This window comes from Hibiscus syriacus, unplaced genomic scaffold (assembly GCF_006381635.1).
Source record: "Hibiscus syriacus cultivar Baekdansim isolate YM2019G1 unplaced genomic scaffold, ASM638163v2 tig00109987_pilon, whole genome shotgun sequence".
NCBI classification, from domain to species: Eukaryota; Viridiplantae; Streptophyta; class Magnoliopsida; order Malvales; family Malvaceae; genus Hibiscus; species Hibiscus syriacus.
The window spans coordinates 1,000,407-1,023,788 of NW_024062550.1; the positions used below are offsets into that span (position 1 = coordinate 1,000,407).

A 23,382-nucleotide genomic window follows, 5' to 3' on the forward strand; every position below is an offset into this window, starting at 1 on the left:
AAGAAGATCTCAAAGAAGGTATCAAATTTGTACAATACTATACTCGAAAGATTTCACATGATCTAATCAGTAGCCGATCTATTAATTTAGTAATCCAAACCAGATAATATAAAATTTTATTGGCCGACACTTGTGTTTTAAACAAAAACAACCATCTTGTTCGAACTCGATTTTTGAGTATTTTTCGGATGTTTGCAGAGGCCGAGAGGATTGAAGGCAATGGGAAATATTAACATGGAATCGGATTCGGAATAAAAAGACGAATCGAATTCGAGTATTGAATGACGACATGTTAAAGGTAAGTTGGTGTTTTTTGTAGGAGGTGGGAGAGGATTCGAAGTGGTGTAAATGAAGACCCTTTTTCATCATTGAGATGAATTGGGTGGGGGGGGAAATTAAAAATTAACCCAAATCTTTTACCTTTGGTAGACTTGTTAATTCTGGTAGAAATCTAAATTTAATCGAAATAAATCAATAATTTAAAATTAAATTGATTTAAATTTAAAATAAAAAATATTATTTTATAATCACGTGGATTTAAATAAAGAAACAATCGTGAAAATGCATTTTAGCCGAAAGAGTAAGAGTGATTTATACGATACGGGATAAGGTTTCAAAGACAAATGTACGAGTAGAGAGGCATGATCCGACGTAATATATAATTTAAAATATATATTTTTAAATTATTAGATTAATATAAATAGACGCTTAAATTCAGAGATATATATGAAATTTTATGTTAAAAATATTAAATTTTAAAATTTTAGATTAGAAATAATATTATATGAAAATATAAAATTCTAAATCTATCAAGTGGTTTAAATAATAAAAAGATATATTGTTCTATTTAAAAGTTTTAAATTTAAATAACTACGTTTTTAAATTATGTGGTCGTTAAATTAAAAAAAATCTAAATATATATTATTTTATAATTATTTCATATTATTATAAAAAATTAAACAATGATTTTCGTGATCAAATTATAGTATATAATTCATGAAATTCAAGCTAGATTAATGCAACTACCCCTTGAGCCTAAAATTTAAGGTATAATATTAAAAATTAACTCTCAATGTTTATTAAAATGATTATTCTAACTTTTATTAATTTTTTAGAACGTTTTAACCTCAATGTTTCCCTTTGGAGTAAAAAACCCTCTATAAATGTAAATTAACATACGATTAATACTCTAAAATAGAGGTCTCTTTTAACTTAAAATGAAATGTTGGGAGTTAAAATGTTTCAGAAAACAAAAAGAATAAGGGTCAAACTGATCCTTCTGTCAAATATTAGGAGTCATTTTGTTCTAATTCTGTCAAATATTATGAGTCTTTTTGTCTTGAAATGAGACGTTACGGCCTAAAATGCTCCCAAAAAAATATAATAATAACTAAAATGACTATTTTGACAACGTTGGGACTAATTTTAGCAGCATTACGCCAAAATTTAAACCTGCCTAAAGTTTTGTCAAAACAACGTCCTAAAAGAATCCAATGAATCAATGATCTAACAAGAGAGGACATGAACACAGGTCATAAAAGATACAATCATCATCACCCAGAAGCTTATCATTTTCATAGAATGAAGAGACAAAACAAAATTCATATTACATCGACTAGTAATCTTTTAAACATATATCTACATACGAATAAGCCACAACCCACACTACAGTAAAGGTTACAGTTACAAGAGATGATAATGATCATCCAGCAGCACACGAGATCATTTACCAGTAATTGTTTGTTTAGTCACACAGCTTCCTCTCCCTTTGTATAGATTGGAAAATACGAGCCACCGATTCGGTGGCTGATCTCGGATTACGCGGCACGACTCGTATAACTCTTGTCCTCTGGTCAGTTTCACGAGGCCGCGAGGCTCCGTCTTGAATGGATTGAGCTGTGGGGAGAAGTGGAGGTGCGTTTCTCCCTTTGGCAGTACTATCGGCTCCATTTTTCTCTGCTCTCTCACCGGGACTTCTTTCCGTACACCGTTCTTGCTCGGTATCTTTAGATGCCTGGAACTCTGTGTTGTTTTTGCTGGTAGGCATATTACATGAACTTTGATGCTGTACTCCTCTTCCAGATAACTGACCACTTGGGGCATGGGAACCCGGTGCGGAAAATTGGTTCATTTGTTCCATAGCAGAACCTGAGAATGCCGGGTTCACACTGGCATCCCATATGGAGGGAAGTATGAGTGAACGGGTAAAGGAGAACCGGGGAGAATCCCATGTCCTTGATGAGGAGGAGTCGAACCACCGTAAGCTGAAGCCATAAAGTTGCCAATCATTGGAGTTTGTCCATATGGTCCATAGCCTCCGCAAACAGATCCCATTAATCCAGGTCCAGGATAGGGCTTGTATATCAGCCCTTCGGAGGGGGACATAACAGGGACCAACCACTGTTGTCCGAGCATTTGATTGAAACACCAAGGGTTCATTTTGTTTTCACCATTAGTAGCAGAAGGAAGTGGATTTCCGATGAATGGCCTGTAATTTGAACGCTGACTACCATTTTTCACAGAAGAGAGGGATGTCTGACCAACGCGTTCTCTGCTGAACATTCCATTTTATGACTTGGCTTCTCGGTGTCATCTTTGCGCTTGTTTTGTGGCACTGGCTTTACAATCAACTCTGGTGGAAGCTTCTTTGCAGGAGAGCCATTTAAAGATGGTTTGCCCAGATAGGCCACGCCCTCGAGCAAGAGAAGGGGAGATCCGGCAATTAGTTTCTGAACCTGTTTCAATGCAAAATATGAAGTATTTTAACCGTATATATACAAGTGTCTTTATGTGTGTACCAGTAGAAATAAATAAACAAGATCCAGGATCACCTTAGACCTTACCTTAATCAGCCTATGCAACTCAAACACTTGTACTTCAAATACTCTTCGTTGACTGTAGAGAATAACAAGAGTTTATCGAGAGAAGGTCGCAGAGGTCAGAGTAATACAGTTATGACAGGCAAATAACATCTGAATTACTGAATTCTTATGATAATAATGCTTCAAAGCATCATCTGGGTACAGTTTTTTTTTAAATCATTACATAGGCAACAATTGCTTCATATGAGCAATCGGTACTGAAATCTTTGTTCTACGCTTGGGGGAGGGGTGATTTGTAACTCTTTCGAGACTGAATAACATCGGTTTTGACAACATTCCTTGTGCACTTCATAGCAATTAGATGTTTCTAAAGCAAAATCTAACAAACAGAAGGTAATATCGTGCAAACAGATACGCTAGCATCATATCATAGAAAACACCATAATAATCAACCTGAAGGCACTTATAAATGTCAATCCGAAAAATTCTTGAATCTCATCTTCGAAGCAGCCAAATATAGAACATTAGCTTCAGTACAATAAAAACAAAGCCAATCCAATATGCATTAATCACCCTCCTCCGAGATCCACCCAACATTAGCTCCAGGGATAATCCTCCATTGCTCGTCCTCCTTCAAAGCCATATTTACTATGTTCCAAAATATAGCATTTATTCTATTCCTACTATCAGTAATCCAAATTGCATTCGGCACGCTAATGTCGACTTTAATAACATGATAATAGCTAGAAATAGTGATCCTAGTCAATATATTTGCAGCTATTTGTATAACTTTCATAATGAGTGAAAGCAGTGGCTCTATTTCCACCAAATAACAACCATGGGAGTAGAAATTACAGCTTGATACCAAAACAAGATATATTATAATAGAACAAACCTCAGAACATATAATCACATTTAAACTAATAGTAATAGATAATTCAAATAAATTTTCATGAAAAACATTGCATGGACAAATTTTTCTATGCCAATATATCAATCTATAAAATTGCTTCAAGGTCCCGGGAGCACCGGTTCCAAAATCGACCAATTACAAGAATTCTACGTGCATTTTATCAGATATCAAGGCAATGATTCATCATTGGACCATGCGATGTGTCCTGAAACATCACATTGGATCATCTAATATAACATAAGCTAGGCTAGACTTCTTGTTCCACCCCTCCTTGAGTCCTTGTAGGTCGTAAGGGACCTAGAGAGTTTCTTGTTTCAAGTGCATGATTTTCATTCTATCATTCTCAATATGTATGACTAAATTCAGCATTAAAAGGAAAAGAAGTACCCTCATTAAGAACAAGAAAAAGCAAAATAAATCCAAGACATAATACTTAACAATGATCACTTACTTGACAATCGCTCTCCTTGCTTTCCAGAAACGCTTCTGACCTATTATTCCCACCACATCATCAGGAGATATATATCCAAGCTTGATGCAGAATCCACCATGGAGGTCTCAGAGACATTATCGCTTTTATCTCCATTTGCCAACTCTAGTGAGCCACAAGTCTTGTCTTCATGGCATTCACTGTCATTAGTGGTTTCATCGGGAAGACTGTGGTTCCACTTTGAATAAGACATGCTTCTCTTCCGAGAAAGGGTTCCCTCACCAATAGTTGTCGTCAAGGCAGCATCATCAGTACATCCATTATCAACTTCTTGTCTCCCCGCTCTCAACATTTGAACCGAGCAAGCATCATTTTCCTGTGATCTACTTGATCTAGATGCAGGGATCTCCCCAGAATTTTTATTAGGAGACACATTGACTTCATTGGCACGTCCATCAATCATTTCTCTAGTTGATATGTCTGCAGTTCTTATCGATCGCTCCCTACTTCTACATGCTTTTGAACTCTCTACACTATGATCTTTGACTTCCCTTCTTGAACCGGCACCAGAAGAGCTACCTCTATTTGCATCCTCATCACGAACATTTTGGAGTTTTTCCCCATCAAAGCCATCTTTACTTCTGCTATAATGTTGACCTGTCTCTGAATTAAGAAAAACAGGAACAGCAAAATCATTTTCATCTCTGACCTTCTTTCTCAATTCAAAGCCTGTCACACGAGCATTTGCACTCAGTCCTCCAAGATGGTGCCTAGCCAGATTAGTAGTCGCCGAATGCGATGGGAAATGCATATTCCTTTCAAGGTTACTTTCCTGCAAGCATCAACCAGTTACAACATAAACCACCATGCCTACAGAATCACCATAATTACCATCGCCTTCGAATTAAGTACTAAGGACATAATTAACACCTCACCAAACCCCCCCCACCAGAGATGCACACAAAGCATATCATAAATAAAGGAATTACCCACCCCTAATCAGGGACAGACCAAGGGCCTCCAAAAATTTCAAATTACCATATATTTTCGATATTTTCTTTGTATTTTCTATTGGTAATCTGTTTTTGTCCCTAAAAGTTTATAATTATAAGTTCAACCCCTAAAATTTTAGAAGTTCAACCAGCATAAAATCTTAAGCCCGTTCCGGCACCGGCACCTAATGAACGAATAAGAACAACATAAAAACACATAGATAAGTTGCAAGAGCCGTAAATAATCAACACACCTGGCTTGAGGAAGTAGGAGGAATTGAATTGCTTGTATTACTAGGATTAAACCTCTGTGAAGGGATACTGAGCTGCTCATAAAGGGCCATCTTATTCCTTGGAGGAGCCCTTGGCCCTCCTTTCTCTGTATCATTAACATGAAGCCTAGGGAACATAGGCTCCATTATCTTGTCATCATCTTTCCCTCTCATTAATTTTGCTTCCTGAATCAAAATTTCACCAAAATTCAAACAGATAAAATATGAATTTCACCGCCAAACCTAAAAACCACCACTAAAAAACTCAAAATTCAACACCTAAACCCCACTATCAAAAACCTAAATTCGTAGATACCCAGACTTCAAAATGCACCTTGGAATCAAAATAAACTAACTTTGCAACAACTCGGACAAAAACCCAGATCGGAGAATCTGTGATTTTGCAACTTAAACGAAGAAATTAGGAAACCGTGGAGATTTAGGCCAGTTTTTGGATGGAACTAGAAGCACCTTTTTCGTCTTGGATTTTCAATATTTTTACTCTTTCTGCCATTGGTCGGCCACAATCGTTCTTATCCATTTGATGTTTATTTTAAACTATTTTCCTTGCCAAAAACACTCACCATTGGATTTTGCTTTCAAGCTTGGCTCCATTTCCCTTTATTAAATCTTTTTTTCTTTTTTAATTTCGTGATGTATCTGTGAAGATCTCGTGATTCTATGCTGTCCACGTAGGGCTTTCTTGAATGATTTATTAATTTGTAATTTAATTTGGGGGTAAACTACAAGCTTATCCATTGAACTTTACTTTCTATCTTATTTTATTCACCGTACCTTCAATTTACTCACTGAATAATAGATATTGAATTTTTTATCACTCGACTGTTTATTAAGTAACGACGTGCTCACGTGATTTATTTTAATAATAAAACATAACATAAGTTTACTCACTGAACACTACTCTCTCTCCTATTTCACTTATTGTACTTTTAATTTTTTTTCAATTTTAATTTAATGGCGTTAGAAATTTAACAGTCGAGTGACAAAAACAGTTTAATGTCTAAAGTTCAGTGAGCAAATTGAAAAAATTGAAAGTACGGTGATTGAAATAGGATAGCGAGTAAAGTTTAGTGAGTAACGTATAATTTACCCTTTAAGTTGATATAAAGGCTATATAAAAATATTATTAAATTTAGGGTAAATTACGTGTTTAGTACCTAAACTATCAAATTTGATTCATTTTAATATCTAAAGTTTTATTTTTTTCAGAATCATACCTAAAGTTTAGTTTTTGTTTCATTTTAGTACCCATTCAAAATTTAACGTTAACTTTTGAAAAAATTAAAAGTTTAGGTACTAAAACAAACCAAAATTGATAGTTTAGGCACTAAAAGCGATAAATTTTTAACGATGAGGTACTAAATGAAATTAAAACTAAACATTAGGTATGATTTTGAAAAAAAATAAAAGTTTTGTTACTAAAATAGACAAAAACTAATAGTTTTGGTACTAAATGTGTAGTTTACCCTTAAATTTATTAAAAAAATTTAAAATATACAAATGATCTCTCGGCTATAAGACACTACTTTGTTAAGTCATTTGGCTATTTAAAGTTATAAAATGATTCTCTAACTATATAGCGTTATTTTGTTGAGTCATCGATTATTAAATGTTACAAAATGGATACTTAACCATTTATATGTTTCAAACTTGTATTTTTCTATTAAAAAATGAAAGTCTTTTGAGTTGGACTTTAACCTGTTGATTACGACATGATAAAATCATATTTAAATGATGTCTATTGCTTTCAAACATTGGCTTGAGACATAATATTTCAAGCACTAATTCATCGACATAATCTAAACATTGTGTCAATACACAAAACACAACTCAAATAGTTTTAGGATCGAATTTTATCATATCTCTGCCAACATGTTAACGTCCAACTCAGAAGATCGCTAATTTTTTTTAACAGAAAATGACGAGCTTAGAACATATGAATAGTCGAGTGACCATTTTGTAACATTTAATAGTTAGAGGACTTAACAGAGCAATTCCCTATAGTTGGGGGACCATTTGTGTACTTTACCCTTTAAAATAATATCACTTGTTTTATATCTCTTTAATGATATAATTCGTTTCCTAATTTATAACTTAATTTGGGAAAAAGAAAAAAAAAATTAAGTTTATACCTAATGTTTAGTTTTATTTCATTTTAGTACCCGTCAATAAAAATATTAACACGTTTAGTACCTAAACCATCGATTTAATCTTTCATTTTTTTTCCAAAGCTTAACGTTAAATTTTATATGGTATTCTTTTAACCAAATCATCTTATCATTCTTCTTAAAGCAAATCAACTTCTGGCATAGAATCTAAAAAGAAACAGCATATTTGGATGATTTTGTTTGTTCACAAAATGAAGTTGACAAGGAGTTGGGATTGGCAAGTGTAGAATTTTCATCATGTGAAATTTGCTGCGTAATATATGGTTCCTATGATACTTACTCAACAGGACATTGACATTTCACGCCAATCTGTGCTGCACAATGTTGATGAGCAAACTGTTCGGAGTCTTAATGGTGTAGGGTTGCTGATCAAATCCTTAAACTTGTGCCAACTTTATCCCAATGCGGTACCTAGTGTGCTGGTATCTCGGTTTTTTAGAGTATATACTCAATGGAGGTGGCCAAACCCTAGAAGAGGATGAACTTGGCTTTCCCATCTGGGATCCTCGCAAGAATCCTCGGGACCGCTGCCATCAAATGCCTATAATAACTCCTGCATACCCTTGCATGAATTCCAGTTACAATGTCTCTTCAAGCACACTTCGTGTTATGATGGAACAGTTCCGATTTGGTAATAGAGCATGTGAGGTGAGAGCACTTGGCTCTTTTTTTATGTTCCAGCTGCCTATATTGTAGTTTGAACTGTAGATGACATATATTGTTGACTTGGTCATTTTATTCTTGTAGGAGGTTGAGCTAAACAAAGCTCAATGGAGTGCTTTGTTTGACCCCCATCTTTTTTTTTGAGGCGTACAAAAACTATCTACAAGTTGACATACTTTCTGCAGATGCTGATGATTTGTTGTCATGGAAAGGCTGGGTGGAGTCGCGACTTAGACGGCTTACCTTGAAGGTGGAACATTAACTTGTCCATTTACTCTACTGAGCTGTGAGCTGCTTGCATTATTTAATCATTAATATGACTTTGAAGATGATGTTTCCTTTTCACAATGCAGATAGAGCGGGACACAAATGGAATGTTGCAGTGTCACCCTCACCCAAATGAGTATGTCGATACATCCAATCAAATCCCACATTGTGTTTTCTTCATGGGCTTGCAGAGGAAAGAGGGAGCGAGTGGTCTAGAAGGTCAACAATTTGACATTCGTGGAACAGTTGATGAGTTCAGACAAGAGATAAGCATGTACGTGTACCGGAAACCAGGAATGGATATTTATGTTTCTCATGTTCGTAGGAGGCAGCTCCCTGCCTTTGCTTTCCCTGATGGATATAGGCGGTCTCGATCATTGAGGCATCCAAGCCAGCATACTGGAAAAACTTGCGAAGAAGCCACGAGGTCTCGCTCAGGCTCTGCAGAAAGACAAATTAAGAGAAAATAAGCTGATGCGTCAGTTGACGAAAATTTGAGCAAGCCTGAGAAGCGAGCCTCGATTAGTCCCCCGAGAATGAAGTCGGTCTCTCCAGATATTATTACAAGCAGGTCTAGTGGAACATCTCATATTAGTAACGTTCAAGCAGTTAAAGTACAGCGGCCAGAAACTGGGGATGCTGATACCAAATCTGCAGGCAATTCATTTGTGGTTAGAAATGTAGAATCAGCTGAGCAGATGAGAGAACCAGCTAGGCAGGAGTTGCTTTCTTCATTTGAAGTTCATAATTCTGAAATGAGGGGAACATGTAAAGCTGGATTGGATCAAGAGAAAATTGCAGATTTTGCATCAGCTTTGGTCAATGATCCAGAAATTGGATCTTCTAGGAGAATTTTGAACTGGAAAGGGGTTTGTGTTGAGGTTGATCAAGAGGTGGTCAAAGCATGTGCTCAAGCGGCAGCCGTAGAACTTGCTGAAAGTGTATTTGTTTCGAGTACCAATGTGCAGAACCTGAATTGCAAGGCGAGTATCTCAGTCGGAAAGATTGTAAGTTCGCAGGATGGTGCTAGGTCAGATACTTTGCAGAAGCCACTGATGAGGCATGTCTCTTTAGAAGAACTGTTGTTTTGTTTTATGGAAATTATGATCTCTTTATGCTGTTCAAGCATGGGGACCATGACAAGATAGATTCTGGGTTGCTCTAACACAACCCACAAACCTTCTCTCGATTATTCACGAACCTACTTATTCTCTCTCGATTTTAGGGTACTTGTACGATTTTGGGAGATTATTCAATTCTGTTTTTTGGGTTGAAGATACATTCTGAAGTTTTCATTCAATCGTGATTTTGGGAATTTGTTCTCTCAGTGTTTTTTATTATTTCGGGTCGGGTCGAGTTTCTAATTCATATATTCGGGTTGGGTTGGGTTCGGGTTTAGGGTGAAAAAACCGGACCTACCCAAAAATATATATAATTCGGGTCGGGTCGGATTAAGTCACTGTTTTTATTAAATAAAAATAATTTTTTATTATTTCGGGTCGGGTCGGGTCGGATTTCTAACTCATATATTCGGGTCGGGTCGGATGAAACTTTATTTTGTTCGGGTCGGGTTGGGTTTTTAAAGTGTGATATTCGGGTCGAGTCGGTTCGGGTTTTTTTTAAGTGTGATATTAGGGTCAGGTCGGGTCGGGTTTGGGTTTAGGGTGAATAAAACCGGACCGACCCGAAAAAAATAATATAATTTTACCTTGTATATTTAGGAATAATTACAATAATACCCCTCTATATATAATTTTTTTCAATTAAGTCAATGTTTTTATGGAATAAAAATAATTTTTTATTATTTTGAGTCGTGTCGGGTCGAGTTTCTAATTCATATATTGAATAAAAATAGTTTTTGGTATATTTTTTGGTAACTAATTAACATACTCTGATTGGAATGTATCGAAATATTGCTCTATCTTTTAGTAACTTATTAACATATTTTGATTGCGATGATTTTAACTTATAATGTTTATTAGCATGATTTTTATAATTTATTGAAATGAATAATCAATCAATAAAATGAAAATTTAATATTTTTTAATTTTTATAATATATTACTACATGTAAGTTGTAAAATAAACTAAAATAAAGTAAAAAAACAAGAAGGGTAATTCTGTCATTTTACATTACTGAAATCAAATTCATCTGACATGTCTGCGAACCAAACAGAATATGGAATTGGATTCCAATTCCAACAGATTACAATTCCCTCATAAACATTCCAACGAACCAAATGCCACCTTAGGGTTTTGTTTTTTTAGCCCGTGTTATTTTGTTTTTTTTTTACCATGTCAACTAGTTTATACATCATCAAAGATATCTCACGTGGAAATACCTGGTGTCCACGTCATCAGAAACTAACAGTTTTGTTAGTCAAGACGGACAAAGGTAAATATTGATTAAATTAAACAATTTTAAAGGTTAAATTAATACGAAAATACGCTAGGAGAGAAATTGATAATTTAACATTGTAAATGTGAACCGTATAACTTTAATAGTGACCTCAAACGTGGATTGAGAACAATCTGGTATTGAAGAAACCTTGTAGAAATGGGGAGCCAACGTAGTCATCTATGTTTGCGTCGATCATTTAGCGGGTACGGAATAAAAGGAATGAGTTGATCTTCAATGACCTTATAATGTCGGCTGATTTCATCCTTCATCGCAGCTACAGCTCGGCAAAAGCTATGGCCGCATCGAGTTAAGCCCGAGTCAAATTCATGGAAAGGACGTCGAGGAGCATTCGTGGATGAAACCACCTATCGGATGAACTTGTTTGAAGACAAATAAACTTATCACGTCCATTGAAACATTGATACTTAGTCAATTGTCAATTTTCATCCAACCAGAGGACCCAGAGGACATTTTACTCTAAAATGAAACGTTTAGACCGAAAATGTTAAAAAATGATAAGAGACAAAGTGATCATTTATGCAAACGTTTAGGGTTAATCTTATTATTATACCAAAAAAAATATACATCAGTCTCGTGGTTATTTTTTAATGACTAAGGATCAAAATAAGAAAAAAATATACCATTAGCGACACTTCCACACACACAAAAAATAGTTTGGTAACTAAAATATAAAAAGATAATAAGTTTGTGACTAATGGTGTAATTTTCCCAGTAAGTAAATAGTTCGTTGACTAAAATATAAAAACAATAATAAGTTGATGACTAATTCTGTAGTTTACCCGATAAATAGATATCGATAGTAATTCCTATATCACTAACCCTAAAAAGGGGAAAGGCAAACCCGAAACACTCGAAAGAAGGAAATGGATGACGAAATTGAGAGGCGACAGATCCAACACATTCTAGAGCTCGATCACGAAGAGTTGCAGGTCGAAGAAGTCGATAGTCTTCTCGAATCGTCCGACGATGATCCCGATGCCACGTATTTACCCTAATCGTTTTCAAATTTCCTTTCATTTCCCCAATTTGATTCGTTTCTTCACTCATTGCATTCATAATTTATTGTCGTTCATCCTGGAGTTCCTAAATTTGGTTTGAACTGAGGGTTTAGGAAAATTTTAAATTCATTAAGAGATTGAACTATTCGGAGACTCCTGTTTTTGTTATTTTTTTTGTGAAAGATATAATTTATATTGATATTTCAGTTTTCGATTGCTATGATTCGTTAACGGCTTGTAACTTTGTTGTTCATATTGTAGAGGCTATGCTTCGACAGACGACTTCACCTTCAATACCCAATTGACTTCCTTACATTCATATCTCGGCGGTAATCATATAATCTGTATTTACCGACACAATCTTTTTGGTTATCTGAACGGTTTGAGACTTGCTTCCTCAAAATTCATATGACAGATGTCGATGATACGCATCACAGATCTTCATTTTGGGAAGGTGGTGCTATAGTGAACCTCCCATTATACTATCTTGAAGGTATTTATACTCGTACGCTGTTTATTTTTTGTTTCAGATTTCATGATTATATATGTTCATACATTGTGGTGTTTTGAAGGATATTGATTGATTAAGGTCTAGTGTTGTTATTGATCGGTAAGATCAGAGAACTTTAGGAGCATTAGATATTCAACTTATTTATCGAACTTTGACCTGTGTGCCACTGGATAGAGTGGCTTCCTAAACGCTTTACACAAGTCTAATCCATTTATTATAGCTTTTGAGCTTTGTAATCAGTTTCGAAAGACCAGTTTTTAAATCTCATGGTTTCATATTAGTCTGGATGTTTTCTTACTTCTATTAATAATCTTTATATTTTGTATTAACATATTAAATGACTTAAATTTTTACCAGGGGTAGTCCTGTTCCCAGAGGCCACACTTCCCCTTAGAGTTATTGAACCCAACTTTGTAGCTGTGATTAACAGAGCAATGACCCAGGTTGATGCTCCTTACACCATGGGTGTGGTAGGTGACTCCTCATCATGTCTTCTATGTATTACTTTTCTCCATATGCAATTTCTCTCCTTTTTATCTTTATTCTTGGATAATGAAACTAGATCTGATCCTTTGCCCAGGTTCGTGTTTACAGAGACCCTGTGGATGGACCAGTAAGGCAAGCAAAAATAGGGACAACTGCAGAGGTATATATGCTGAAACCTCCTGTTCGTTTATTTTCTGGTTGAAAGGCATTTATTTTGCATAGTATGACATTTTACCTCTAGCAGCTTACAGCATTGTGTAAGAGTTGTTAAATCTTTGAAGAAACCGCCCTATTTTCAAAAACATCAGTTGCATATATGAAGATAAAGGTTATTCAAGATTTTAACAAATGCAGTGAACATGTTTAGGTATAGGTGGAAATAAATAGGTGAGAAAAAATGCTGTTACAAATGCACATCCGCTGTCAAACTGACTTGTGGATAAGCCTATTTACTGGACTTGAGAAAGTTTAGTGTTTAGGTTATTTCTGTTTGTCATGTCGTACCTAATCTTCTGAGCACTTTGTCCACTCTGAATTCATAATTATTTTAAGCTTGGCTTATTGTATTTTTAACTAAATGTTTTAATTTTTGCAGATTCGTCAATATCGTCCCGTAGAGGATGGTAGTATTAATGTAGTTACTCGTGGCCGGCAGCGGTTTCGCTTAAGACGCTGTTGGGTTGATGCTGAAGGGGCGGTAAGAAAAAAATGTTCTTTTTTCTTAAAAAAAATATTCGCAAATATCTTTTTTGTTGGAGTACCTGTGTGATAGAATGTTGATTTGCTTATAAATTATCATTCTCTTTAGCCTTGTGGCGAGGTTCAAATTATTGAAGAAGATGTGCCATTTAGAACTCCTCGCGATGCATGTGCAAAGTTGGTGCCATTGAGTAACCTGCGAAACCAGCATATGCTATCTTTACATGCTCTATCACATGGACGAAGGAATGATGAAAATGATTCAGAAGCAAATTCTGAGGAAAGCTTTGAGAATGAACTTTCTCAAACAGAACGGAGAATTCATCAAGCTGCAATTGGTGCCGGCTATGAGTCTGATGGGACGGATGAGTCAACAAGTAGTGGTGATGACGGTAAATTTTCAGACAGCCAATTAGGAAGTCCATGTACAAATGACCCTTCCTCCATACGTGCATCAACTTCTGGCCATACAAAACAAGTTAGAAATTCTGACTTGGGAATTGGGACCAAATCCATGACTCATAAAGTGGCAGGACCAAGGTCTCATCTTTCAAGTACAGTGTCAAGAGCATTCTGGCCCATTTGGGTATATCATATGTATGACTCATTTTGTCTTGCTCAGAAGGCAGCAGGTATCTCAATTTGATTTTGGTTGTCTTCCTTTGCTCATTTGCCACATCGTCATTCAGTTTTCATGCTTTAAAGATTTTTCTGCCAGTGATTCCTGGTTCAGGGCTGAGTTTTAGAATTTATTTTAAGGCAACTTCTTTGGTCATTTGTTGGGAGTGTTGATTTGTTATATCTCTATGTCTCTATCGCACTTTGTGTTTTTGTAATTAGAGTTTTTTGAGTTAGTTGTTTCTTCTTGGTCTGGTCTAGTTCACATGTATCAACAATGATAAATGTTTTATATTTGCTAATTTTGCAGATATGTGGAAACAAGTAGTTGGGACGCCAAGCATGGATGGTTTTGTGAATAAGCCTGATCTTTTATCTTTTTATATTGCAAGTAAAATTCCCATCTCTGACCCTACAAGGCAGGAGCTTCTGGAAATTGATGGCATTTCACATAGATTGCGCCGAGAAATTGAGTTACTTGAAAGACTCGACTGTGTTTGTTGCAAGATCTGTAAGGTATTCCTCTCTCTTGTGTGTGTATACCCTCAGTCATATGGTTGCATCTTTCTCCTTCATTAATGTACAGTATGCAGTGCTATTGGCTATGTTTTTACCAGTTTCTTTCTTTAGACTGTTATTGCTAGGCGCAGTGATATGTTGGTGATGTCTGCTGATGGTCCTCTGGGTGCTTATGTCAACTCATATGGCTATGTGCATGAGGTAATGACTTTTCGAAAAGCAAAGGGTTTAGCTCTCAGAGGCCGACCGCATAAAGAGTACAGCTGGTTTCCTGGGTATGTTATTACACTCTTTTCTCAAAGGTTAACATGAACCCAATCATGTTATGCTAAATAACAGGGTAGTTGAGGTCTTCCCATCACATATTGGATTATCATATTTGTCTGGGGTCAACATGAACTTTGAGATTGTCAATGTTATTTTCATGAGAGCACGTCTCCTTACGGGATAACCCAACTTATGTTTAAATTCTAGCTGGGAAATCAATTCCGTAGAATAGCTTCAGTTAGTAACCAGTAATGACCGGTAAACAGTTGTTTTAAAGACGATAGGGCTGGAAACATGCCATATTGATATAGTTGTCAAGAACAAGGTGATATGATCTTGTTCGGTTTTCATGATTTCCATTGTTTAACCATAATTTACTGAATAGCCGTGTTTTGCAATTAATATGAAGAATGTGTTTCATAACATTATATTTGTATTGTTCTGTTTATAATCATAATTATAACTCAATTGCCATGCCCCACAGGTATGCATGGACAATAATAAACTGCATGACATGTGAAACCCAAATGGGGTGGCTTTTCACCGCAACAAACAAGAAGTTGAAGCCTAAATCGTTTTGGGGTATAAGGGGTTGTTCAGTTACGAATGAAATGCGATAAAATCCATATGTTCACGAGTACGTAGTAAAATTTTCGCCAACTAATTGGTAACCATGGACTGTAAGAGCCTATGTTGTGTATATAATAATATAATTAGGGAGCTATATCTTGTATGGAATGTAGCCTTGCCTTGCTGGTTGTTATCCAAACTGGTGTATTCTTTAGACACTGCCCCTTTGTGAGATAGATTTGGATAGAGTTGCGGGTTGATCATCACGGCTTTATGGTTAAGAGATCATTGTAAATCGCCCGAGCTTGCTGGATCACAGGTTCGGGGTACTTTATTCATTGCTTTGTTATGGTCAGTTTGGAAATGCAGAAATGAGAGAATTTTCGAAGCTCGATATTCAGAATGCTTATGACTTGGGCGTGACAATTTTTCTACTCGACTCGATCAAATAATCACTCCCAACAGTGAGTTAAACGGCTGAACATTATTGTTGCTTTTCATTTCAAATATAAAAGAGAGTATTCTAACAGCTTCCATAGGAAGAGAAAAGAAAGAAAAAATCAAATAGACCCTATTAATAACTATGCAATGAGCCCAGGATACAAGAAAATAACAAAGAACTTCTGATATTGGAGAACGGTAGGTAAATTAATCCCTTCTCAAATTGTTCCTCTGTCACTTGTGAGGCCAAAGCTTCTGCTGTTGCAGTAGGGGGGAAAAACCAGTTAAGTCCATTTGCATGGCTAGAAAAATAACCAAAGATGGGTCGATGCACTTACAAGCTGCCAAAAGCATGTCGTCATGTACACGGTTCGCACCGGATGTTATCAACCCCAAACCGAATCCGGGGAAAATGTAAGCATTGTTTGCCTAGATTTGCAAACATGCAGAGATGTTAGATTTACGAACTTTGGGTTTAAAGAAACTGCATTTTCGAGCTCCGAAAACGCTCAAGGGACGGACGGTACTTACCTGGCCGGGCACGATGACTTTACCATTGTATTCAAGGGGTCAAATGGGCTTCCACTTGCAAAGATTGCACGACCCTGAAGATTAAATGAAAAATGGTAGGAAAGAGTGTTCTTGATTAATATTACTCCAATCCGTATAATGAGGATTAATAATGAAAACGATGATTGAAATTGATACCAGCAAAATTTTTTTAACGAAAGCATCCCGGTGGTAGGCATGAGGGCAACGTGGGAACGACCGGCGGATTGGCTGCTGTGTTCAAATCGCGGTCGCGTTTTCGTTCATTTTGGATTTATCGTAATTGTGGCCTTCGCATACGCTATTGTGGGTGTAGCATGTAATTCGGACGACGACGAAACCGCTATTTCACGAACGAAATCACATTTTTAAACCTTGATTTGAAACCCGGACTGCTGTGCTGTAAGAAACGAAATATGTTCTCCGCGTTTCTACGGGGAGAGAGTCTAAAGTTTTTGGGGGGTAAAAGTACACAAAATGGTTATGTTTGTTTCATTTTTATTTATTTCTTATAATCGATTTTTAAAAAATAACGTTTTAGTTATTTATATTATAAATTTATAATAATTTAATTATTTAAACGTTAAAATATAGTTCATTTGATGATGTGACACATTACTAAAAAATATTTTTAATTTAACTCTTAAGTTTTAAATAAAATATCAATCTAATTCTCGAACTTTAGACAAAATATCAATTTAATCTTTAAATTCAACTAAAATTTCTAACCATCGTCTTCGATCAACATTATAGTCGCTCATTGTCGGCCACCATCAACTATTGTTGTCGACAACTGTTGGACCCTAAATTTTTCAATTCACCTTTTCTTAACACCCTGAAATAAATTTGATATTCGTTTCATTAAAAAAACATTTGATATCCAAAAATTTAATTGGCTAGGTTAAAATCCGACCCAATATTCACTAAAATAATTTCATAGGCTTGAATCTAGATGATTTCGAATAAAACAAACTGAGTTGGGACGATCACCTCATAATGAACCTTTACAAAATCCGATTTAAACTAATCAATCAATAAATTGGATACCAAATTAATTTGTTTATTAATCTAAGGGGCTTACAGGTGGAAGTATATATTTTAAAGACTCTCAATCAATTGATAATGAAGACTCAAATACCCTGCAGTCTCTGGTGCTTGAACACGAGACCTCTATAAATAACAACGATTCCCTTAATCGCTGAGTTAACTTAATTCGTGCCGGGATCGAGATAAAACGAATTCAAATTGTTAATTTTTATGATAAATTAAATTAGACCATATTTAAATTAATAACATGGTTAAGGATAGGCATTGTTCTATTAATTAATTAATTAATTAATTAATAATACCACAATCTATTACAAGACAGATGTTTCTCACAAATAACAACCTTAGATATTACAACTCTTTACGATAAGATTATATATTCTTTGACAAATCATATAACTTATCATCAACGCCATCTTAATCCGAGATAATTATTTTATACAATAATTGTGGACTTTTCATTTTACAAACGTATTTTAAAAAGGGTAAACTACACATTTAGTACTTAAGCTATCAGTTTTGGTCTATTTTAGTATCTAAACTTTTATTTTTTTTCCAAAACCATGCCTAACGTTTAATTTTCATTTCATTTTACTACCCGCCATTAAAAACTTAATGCGTTTAGTACCTAAACTATCATTTTTGGTCCGTTTTAATACCTAGACTTTCATTTTTTCTTCAAAACTTAACGTTAAATTTTGAATGGGAGTAGACAAATGAAACACAAACTAAAGTTTTTAAAGGCAAGATACTATAATGTAACGAAAACTAAACTTTATGTATGGTTTTTAAAAGAAATTAAAAGTTTAAGTATTAAAACGGATAAAACTAATAGTTTAGGTACTAAGTACGTAATTTATCCAATAAAAATTGTTGTATGTCGTTAATTGAGATTTAAAAAAAATATAATTTATCAAGTGATTTCACTAATAAAAAGAAATATAAATCCCCATAAAAGTATTGAATTTAAATATCGAAATTTTTAACGTGTATATACGTTATTAATAAGTTAAATTCCATTAATAATTAAAAAGACAAAATCCCATTCATTCTATAAAAATATTATCTCAAAAGTCAAAAGTAAAATATGTGATTATTACGAGTTTAATATCTAAATTATCAGTTTTGGTCTGTTTTCGTACTTAAATTTTTAAAAAAATTAAAACCATATCTAAATTATCAGTTTTGGTTTGTTTTCATACCTATTAAAAACTTAACGTTAAATTTTTTTAAAAAATTGAAAGTTTAGATATTAAAAAGGACCAAAAACTAATAGTTTATATACTAAACACGTAAAGTTTTTAATGGAGGATACTGAAATAAACTAAAAACTAAAAACGTTAGGTATGAGTTTAAGAAAAACAAAAGTTTAAGTACTAAAAAAGACTAAAACTGATAGTTTAGATACTAAATACGTAATTTAACTTAAAACATATAAACTTTTACTTTATTTTATTCGGAAGTTGGTCAAATTTCAATCCATTTTGGTCACATATTAAGATAACCTTTGTTCTTTTGATAAATGCATGTTGAAAATTTACATTCGACTATGACAGTTTTTGTTTTGGAGTTTAGAAAGGTTAAATTGCCGTTTTGGTCCATTTATTATGTTCAAACTAGAGATTTAATCTTTATACTTTTTATTTAGTGTTATTGATCCTTCTGTTTTTCTGTAATATTAGTTAGTTAGTTAGAATAATAATATCTTGAATTATTTTGGTTAAATTGTTAATGCAATTTTTTTCTCGAAATATTTATTTCAATAAGAAATGTCACAGGTCAAGTTAAGTCGGATGTTTAGTTCACCCAAATTCAACTTTCTTCCGTCGCGCAACTCGACTCGATTTTACAAAAACTTCACCCTATCCGAAACCCAACACATTTTTAAGGTAAAACCCACACCCAACTTAAATATACATGTAATGTCTCATTTTATTAAGTAAATTGAAGATCTAACTGAAAAATATAGATAAAGGGTATTGTAGCAATTATACGTAAATATATAAAGGTCACTTATATAATTACTTTCGAGTCGAGTATGATATTTCACCATAAACCCTAACTCCTCTCGACCCTAATCGATCATTTAATTTTTTTGATTTGACTCGTCTAAATTAAAAAAAATCAATCTTCTAGAGAATATAGTTGATTTTGTTAATTATTTAGATTAATTAATGATATTGCAAAAATTTTAGTGATTAAATAATATAAAATTAAAGTATAGGACTAAATTAAATATTTGAGTATAGTAAAGGGACCAATGACCCTCATATAACTAAATAATATGGACTTCCAAAAGTATCCCCAAAGCTTCAAGATAATTACAATTCAAGCATTTTCAGACATCAATGAAGCGCTCTATTTCATGCTCAACCAGCGCCATTTTTTTATCAGTTTCATATGTTTTATTAGCTCCGTCGACTACATAAAAATTGAGCTCTATATTCGCCGGAAATAATGGAATCCGATGCCGGGTCTGTCTCCGATTCCGGCAGCATGCCGCGCAAAGTTATTGCAGTTGCCGCCGGTGAAGCTCATACTTTAGCTCTCTCTGGTAAACAAAAAGCAAAAAGCTTTCGTTTATTAGTTCAATTTCTTCTTCTCTGATCTGTATATAGTGATAGGATTTTTTTTAAATGGGGGTGATTTTGATAATGTATTTTGCAATGGATGGAAAATCGCAGGGGATGGGTACGTGTATTCATGGGGCAGAGGAATGTTTGGACGGCTTGGGACTGGGTCAGAATCCGACGAACTTTTCCCGGTACGGGTCAAGTTCCAGGACTCGGAGCTTAAGTTCATGGCTGTCGCTGCTGGCGCTTATCACAATCTTGCTCTTGCAGGTTCATTATATTCTTGGGTTTTATGCGAAATGATTTAGGCTTGCTCTTTTGTTGGAATAGTCTTTTTGATGTTTGTTAAAATGCCACGTTGAATGCCCATTGTTAGTAGTTGATCTAAATTTTATTTCCTCGACTCCTATGGATTGCAGATGATGGATCAGTTTGGTCATGGGGTTATAATACATGTATCCTTTTTACAGTGGAATTTGTGGTAAGATTTGTTTTTGAAGCTGCACCAGTATCATCTACTTTATGTGCTTTCGTTATGTATGTATTTTGGTGTACACCTTGACTGCCATATGGATGGCCAACTTGGTATGCACGGGGAGACTTCTTTGGCACCTCAATTGATGGAGCGGTTCCTCGAATTGGGCTCCCCTGGTCAATCAAAAGCCAATTTAGAGTTGGACTCAGAGAGGAAGAGTAAAACATCGTTGAAGGTATGACACGAGTTAATTGTTGCCGGATTTCAAATGATATGTTTTACGTTCTTCTCATCGCTTTTTCTACCATAGATTTGTGCAGTGAAAGCTGGGGGGATGATGTCGCTTGCTGTAGATAATCTTGGAGCCCTTTGGATGTGGGGCAATTGTCCACAGGAGAATAGCAATGAGAATGGAAGCTTGACATTTGTGAGTTGTTTTACTCCGATTCCTGTTTGGGATTTCCACGGCTATACTGTTGTCAATGTTGCGTGCGGAAACGAGCATGTTGTAGCCTTAGTCAGTGCTGGAGAAAAGCATGAAGGTGATGATCTCGTATGCTACACTTGGGGTGGCAATAGCCGCGGTCAGTTAGGCTTAGGAGATACAGAGGACAGGGTCCGGCCTGAAATGATTGGAACATTTAACCAGGACTTTCAATGGACAGTTTACGAGGTAGCATGTGGTGCCTTCCACACAGCTTTGCTTACTCGCAAAAAGAGACCAAGTGACACAGTTGAGAGTATGTGTTGGACGTTTGGCCTTGGCGACAGGGGGCAACTTGGGCATGGAACCACCCAAACTGCCTTGGTTCCTGAACCTGTGAAAGAGTTACCACAGCCCATATATCTTGTTTCTGTTGACTGCGGATTGTTCCACACTAGTGTTGTTTCATCAGCCGGAGATGTGTGGTCATGGGGAATGGAAAAGGGTCTAGGGCTATGCCCCGATCCTAGTTTTACAGGAACAGATTCAGGAGATGCGATTTCTCCCCTGCGGATATCGGATGATGGAGTACATGGACCTAAATTTAATGATCCGGTCCAAGTATCTTGTGGAGCTGCACATACTGTTCTTGTTGCACATGATGGATACAAGTTATGGTCCTGGGGCAGGGGAAGGAGTGGAGTTCTTGGAAATGGCAAAACCGTTGACTGCTTCGCCCCATCAGTTGTGCTATGGCCCCCACTGAACGAGGAATTCAAACAAGAAGAGCTGAACCAGCCAGATAAAACTGTTGATAAGAAGGGTTCTGATGGAGACTCAGAGATGGAGAAGAAGTTATCTATGGCCATGGAAGAGATGAAACTCCTACAATCAAAACTTTCCACCATGGAACGTTATGCAAGCATACTTCACGGTTCAATCTTTGGTAAGCCTTTCGAAGAGGAAGATATCCCGAATTCATTGCAGAGCTCTGGCACTTTTGATATTGCAGGGGAATGGGAAAGAATGTTGGAGTCAGCAGATCGTAGCAAGCTTGTTAGGCTGGAAATGTTCTATCAAAACATGCTCGCGGGTGTAAAGGATAAGATGATGAAGAAAAGGATCCAGGAGATAATAAAGGAGTATCTTCCTTCTTCAACGCAAGGAAAATAGTATGGTAACATCGTTTTTACCGTGATATGCTTCCCCTATTACAGATACACATTACTTGCTCATTTCTGCTAAGAAGGATAATAGATACAGTGGTCATGAATTATACTTACCATGTTTATTTCCGGTCATAAATCACACTTGTACTGTTCTTAGACATATTAGTACACGACATCATTCGTTATTGTAAAGGTTCTGGGAATGTTTATTCATGGTTGAATGCCTTTGATATAGTAGTAATAAGATTGATATATGGCTTTGCTTATACTCTGTCATGAAATACTTAACAATGTTATAATTGAACATTTAAAAAAAAAGACTCAAAATTTTTATTTCCGATTTTCCTTTGATTTCTCAATGATAAAGCATTTTCTTTTAAATCATAACGGTGGGGAGGTGAAGGAGCAAACGAGCTATATATCTTGATTCCATGTTGATAAGATAGGTTTTATAAAAGTGGTTTTAGGTTTCACGAATTTTGTGTTTAAGGTTGAGTTTAATGAGTTATAAAGTGATTTAGCTAAAATTTAAATTGATAGAGTGATAGGAAACAATAAGGCAAGTTCATCGATATCTTCAGTGGTCAGAAAAGACGCTATAGAATGGTAATTGCAGCACCGGCGTAACACATGAAATTGTAAAACTTTCATCTTTTGAAGAAGAAGATTACAATAAAGAAATTACGTGAATGACACATGAATTTCATGTCAACAAAAACAGTCTTCATCGGCACACATGACTAACACCCGAGTGATCAACATAGGAGTAAATCGAAACTTTAATTAGTGAACTGAAAATGCTTAAACTTTCATGACCATAATAAGAGTGGGAAGTACATTGGATGATGAAATTTATAATTTATTCGAATTTTATATACTCAATTCGACTAGAAACAATTTCAAATAAATTTTTTATATTTTGATCACTTAATTTATCAATTTATTATAATTTGATAATGGATTATTATTATTATTATTTTAAAAATATGGTCATTGATTATTAGCTCTGGTTAATTTCTAATTTGATTTCCGAATTTTTATTTAATTCATTTTTTATATTCTTAAAA

The 23,382-nt window shown here is 35.2% G+C and overlaps 3 protein-coding genes and 2 pseudogenes across 5 annotated transcripts in view; 3 read left to right on the top strand and 2 right to left on the bottom strand.

Annotated features, from left to right (window-relative positions):
• Positions 1 to 1,606: 1,606 nt before the first annotated feature.
• LOC120211883 lies at positions 1,607 to 5,894 on the bottom strand (annotated as a pseudogene).
• A 1,984-nt stretch (positions 5,895 to 7,878) lies between these two features.
• On the top strand, positions 7,879 to 9,696 carry LOC120211968 (annotated as a pseudogene).
• A 2,094-nt stretch (positions 9,697 to 11,790) lies between these two features.
• On the top strand, positions 11,791 to 16,025 carry LOC120211884. The gene is made up of 10 exons (XM_039210352.1): positions 11,791 to 11,951; positions 12,229 to 12,296; positions 12,383 to 12,460; positions 12,836 to 12,948; positions 13,059 to 13,124; positions 13,560 to 13,661; positions 13,773 to 14,295; positions 14,592 to 14,797; positions 14,912 to 15,075; positions 15,552 to 16,025. The coding sequence occupies exons 1-10, from the start codon at positions 11,833 to 11,835 to the stop codon at positions 15,685 to 15,687; spliced, it is 1,575 nt and encodes a 524-aa protein (XP_039066283.1). The 5' UTR covers positions 11,791 to 11,832; the 3' UTR covers positions 15,688 to 16,025.
• A 1,368-nt stretch (positions 16,026 to 17,393) lies between these two features.
• The window catches only part of LOC120211887 (TOM1-like protein 9), a 37,859-nt gene continuing 31,870 nt past the window's right edge, over positions 17,394 to 23,382 (bottom strand). The window contains exons 12-13 of the mRNA XM_039210355.1: positions 19,525 to 19,529; positions 17,394 to 17,404 (exon numbers count right to left, since the gene is read on the bottom strand). The gene's annotated coding sequence lies outside the window, so the exon portion shown is untranslated. The remainder of the gene's footprint in view (positions 17,405 to 19,524; positions 19,530 to 23,382) is intronic.
• LOC120211888 (ultraviolet-B receptor UVR8-like) lies at positions 20,077 to 22,336 on the top strand. Of its 3 annotated transcripts, XM_039210356.1 has the most exons (5): positions 20,077 to 20,228; positions 20,359 to 20,517; positions 20,667 to 20,702; positions 20,821 to 20,957; positions 21,033 to 22,336. In XM_039210356.1, exons 1-5 carry the CDS (start codon positions 20,132 to 20,134, stop codon positions 22,317 to 22,319), a joined length of 1,716 nt encoding a protein of 571 aa, XP_039066287.1. In that variant the 5' UTR covers positions 20,077 to 20,131; the 3' UTR covers positions 22,320 to 22,336. The 3 variants fall into 3 exon arrangements, with proteins under 3 accessions (XP_039066287.1, XP_039066288.1, XP_039066289.1); XM_039210357.1 differs by lacking the exon at positions 20,821 to 20,957 and having other exon boundaries at positions 20,667 to 20,728; XM_039210358.1 differs by lacking the exon at positions 20,077 to 20,228 and having other exon boundaries at positions 20,415 to 20,517; positions 20,667 to 20,697; positions 20,814 to 20,957.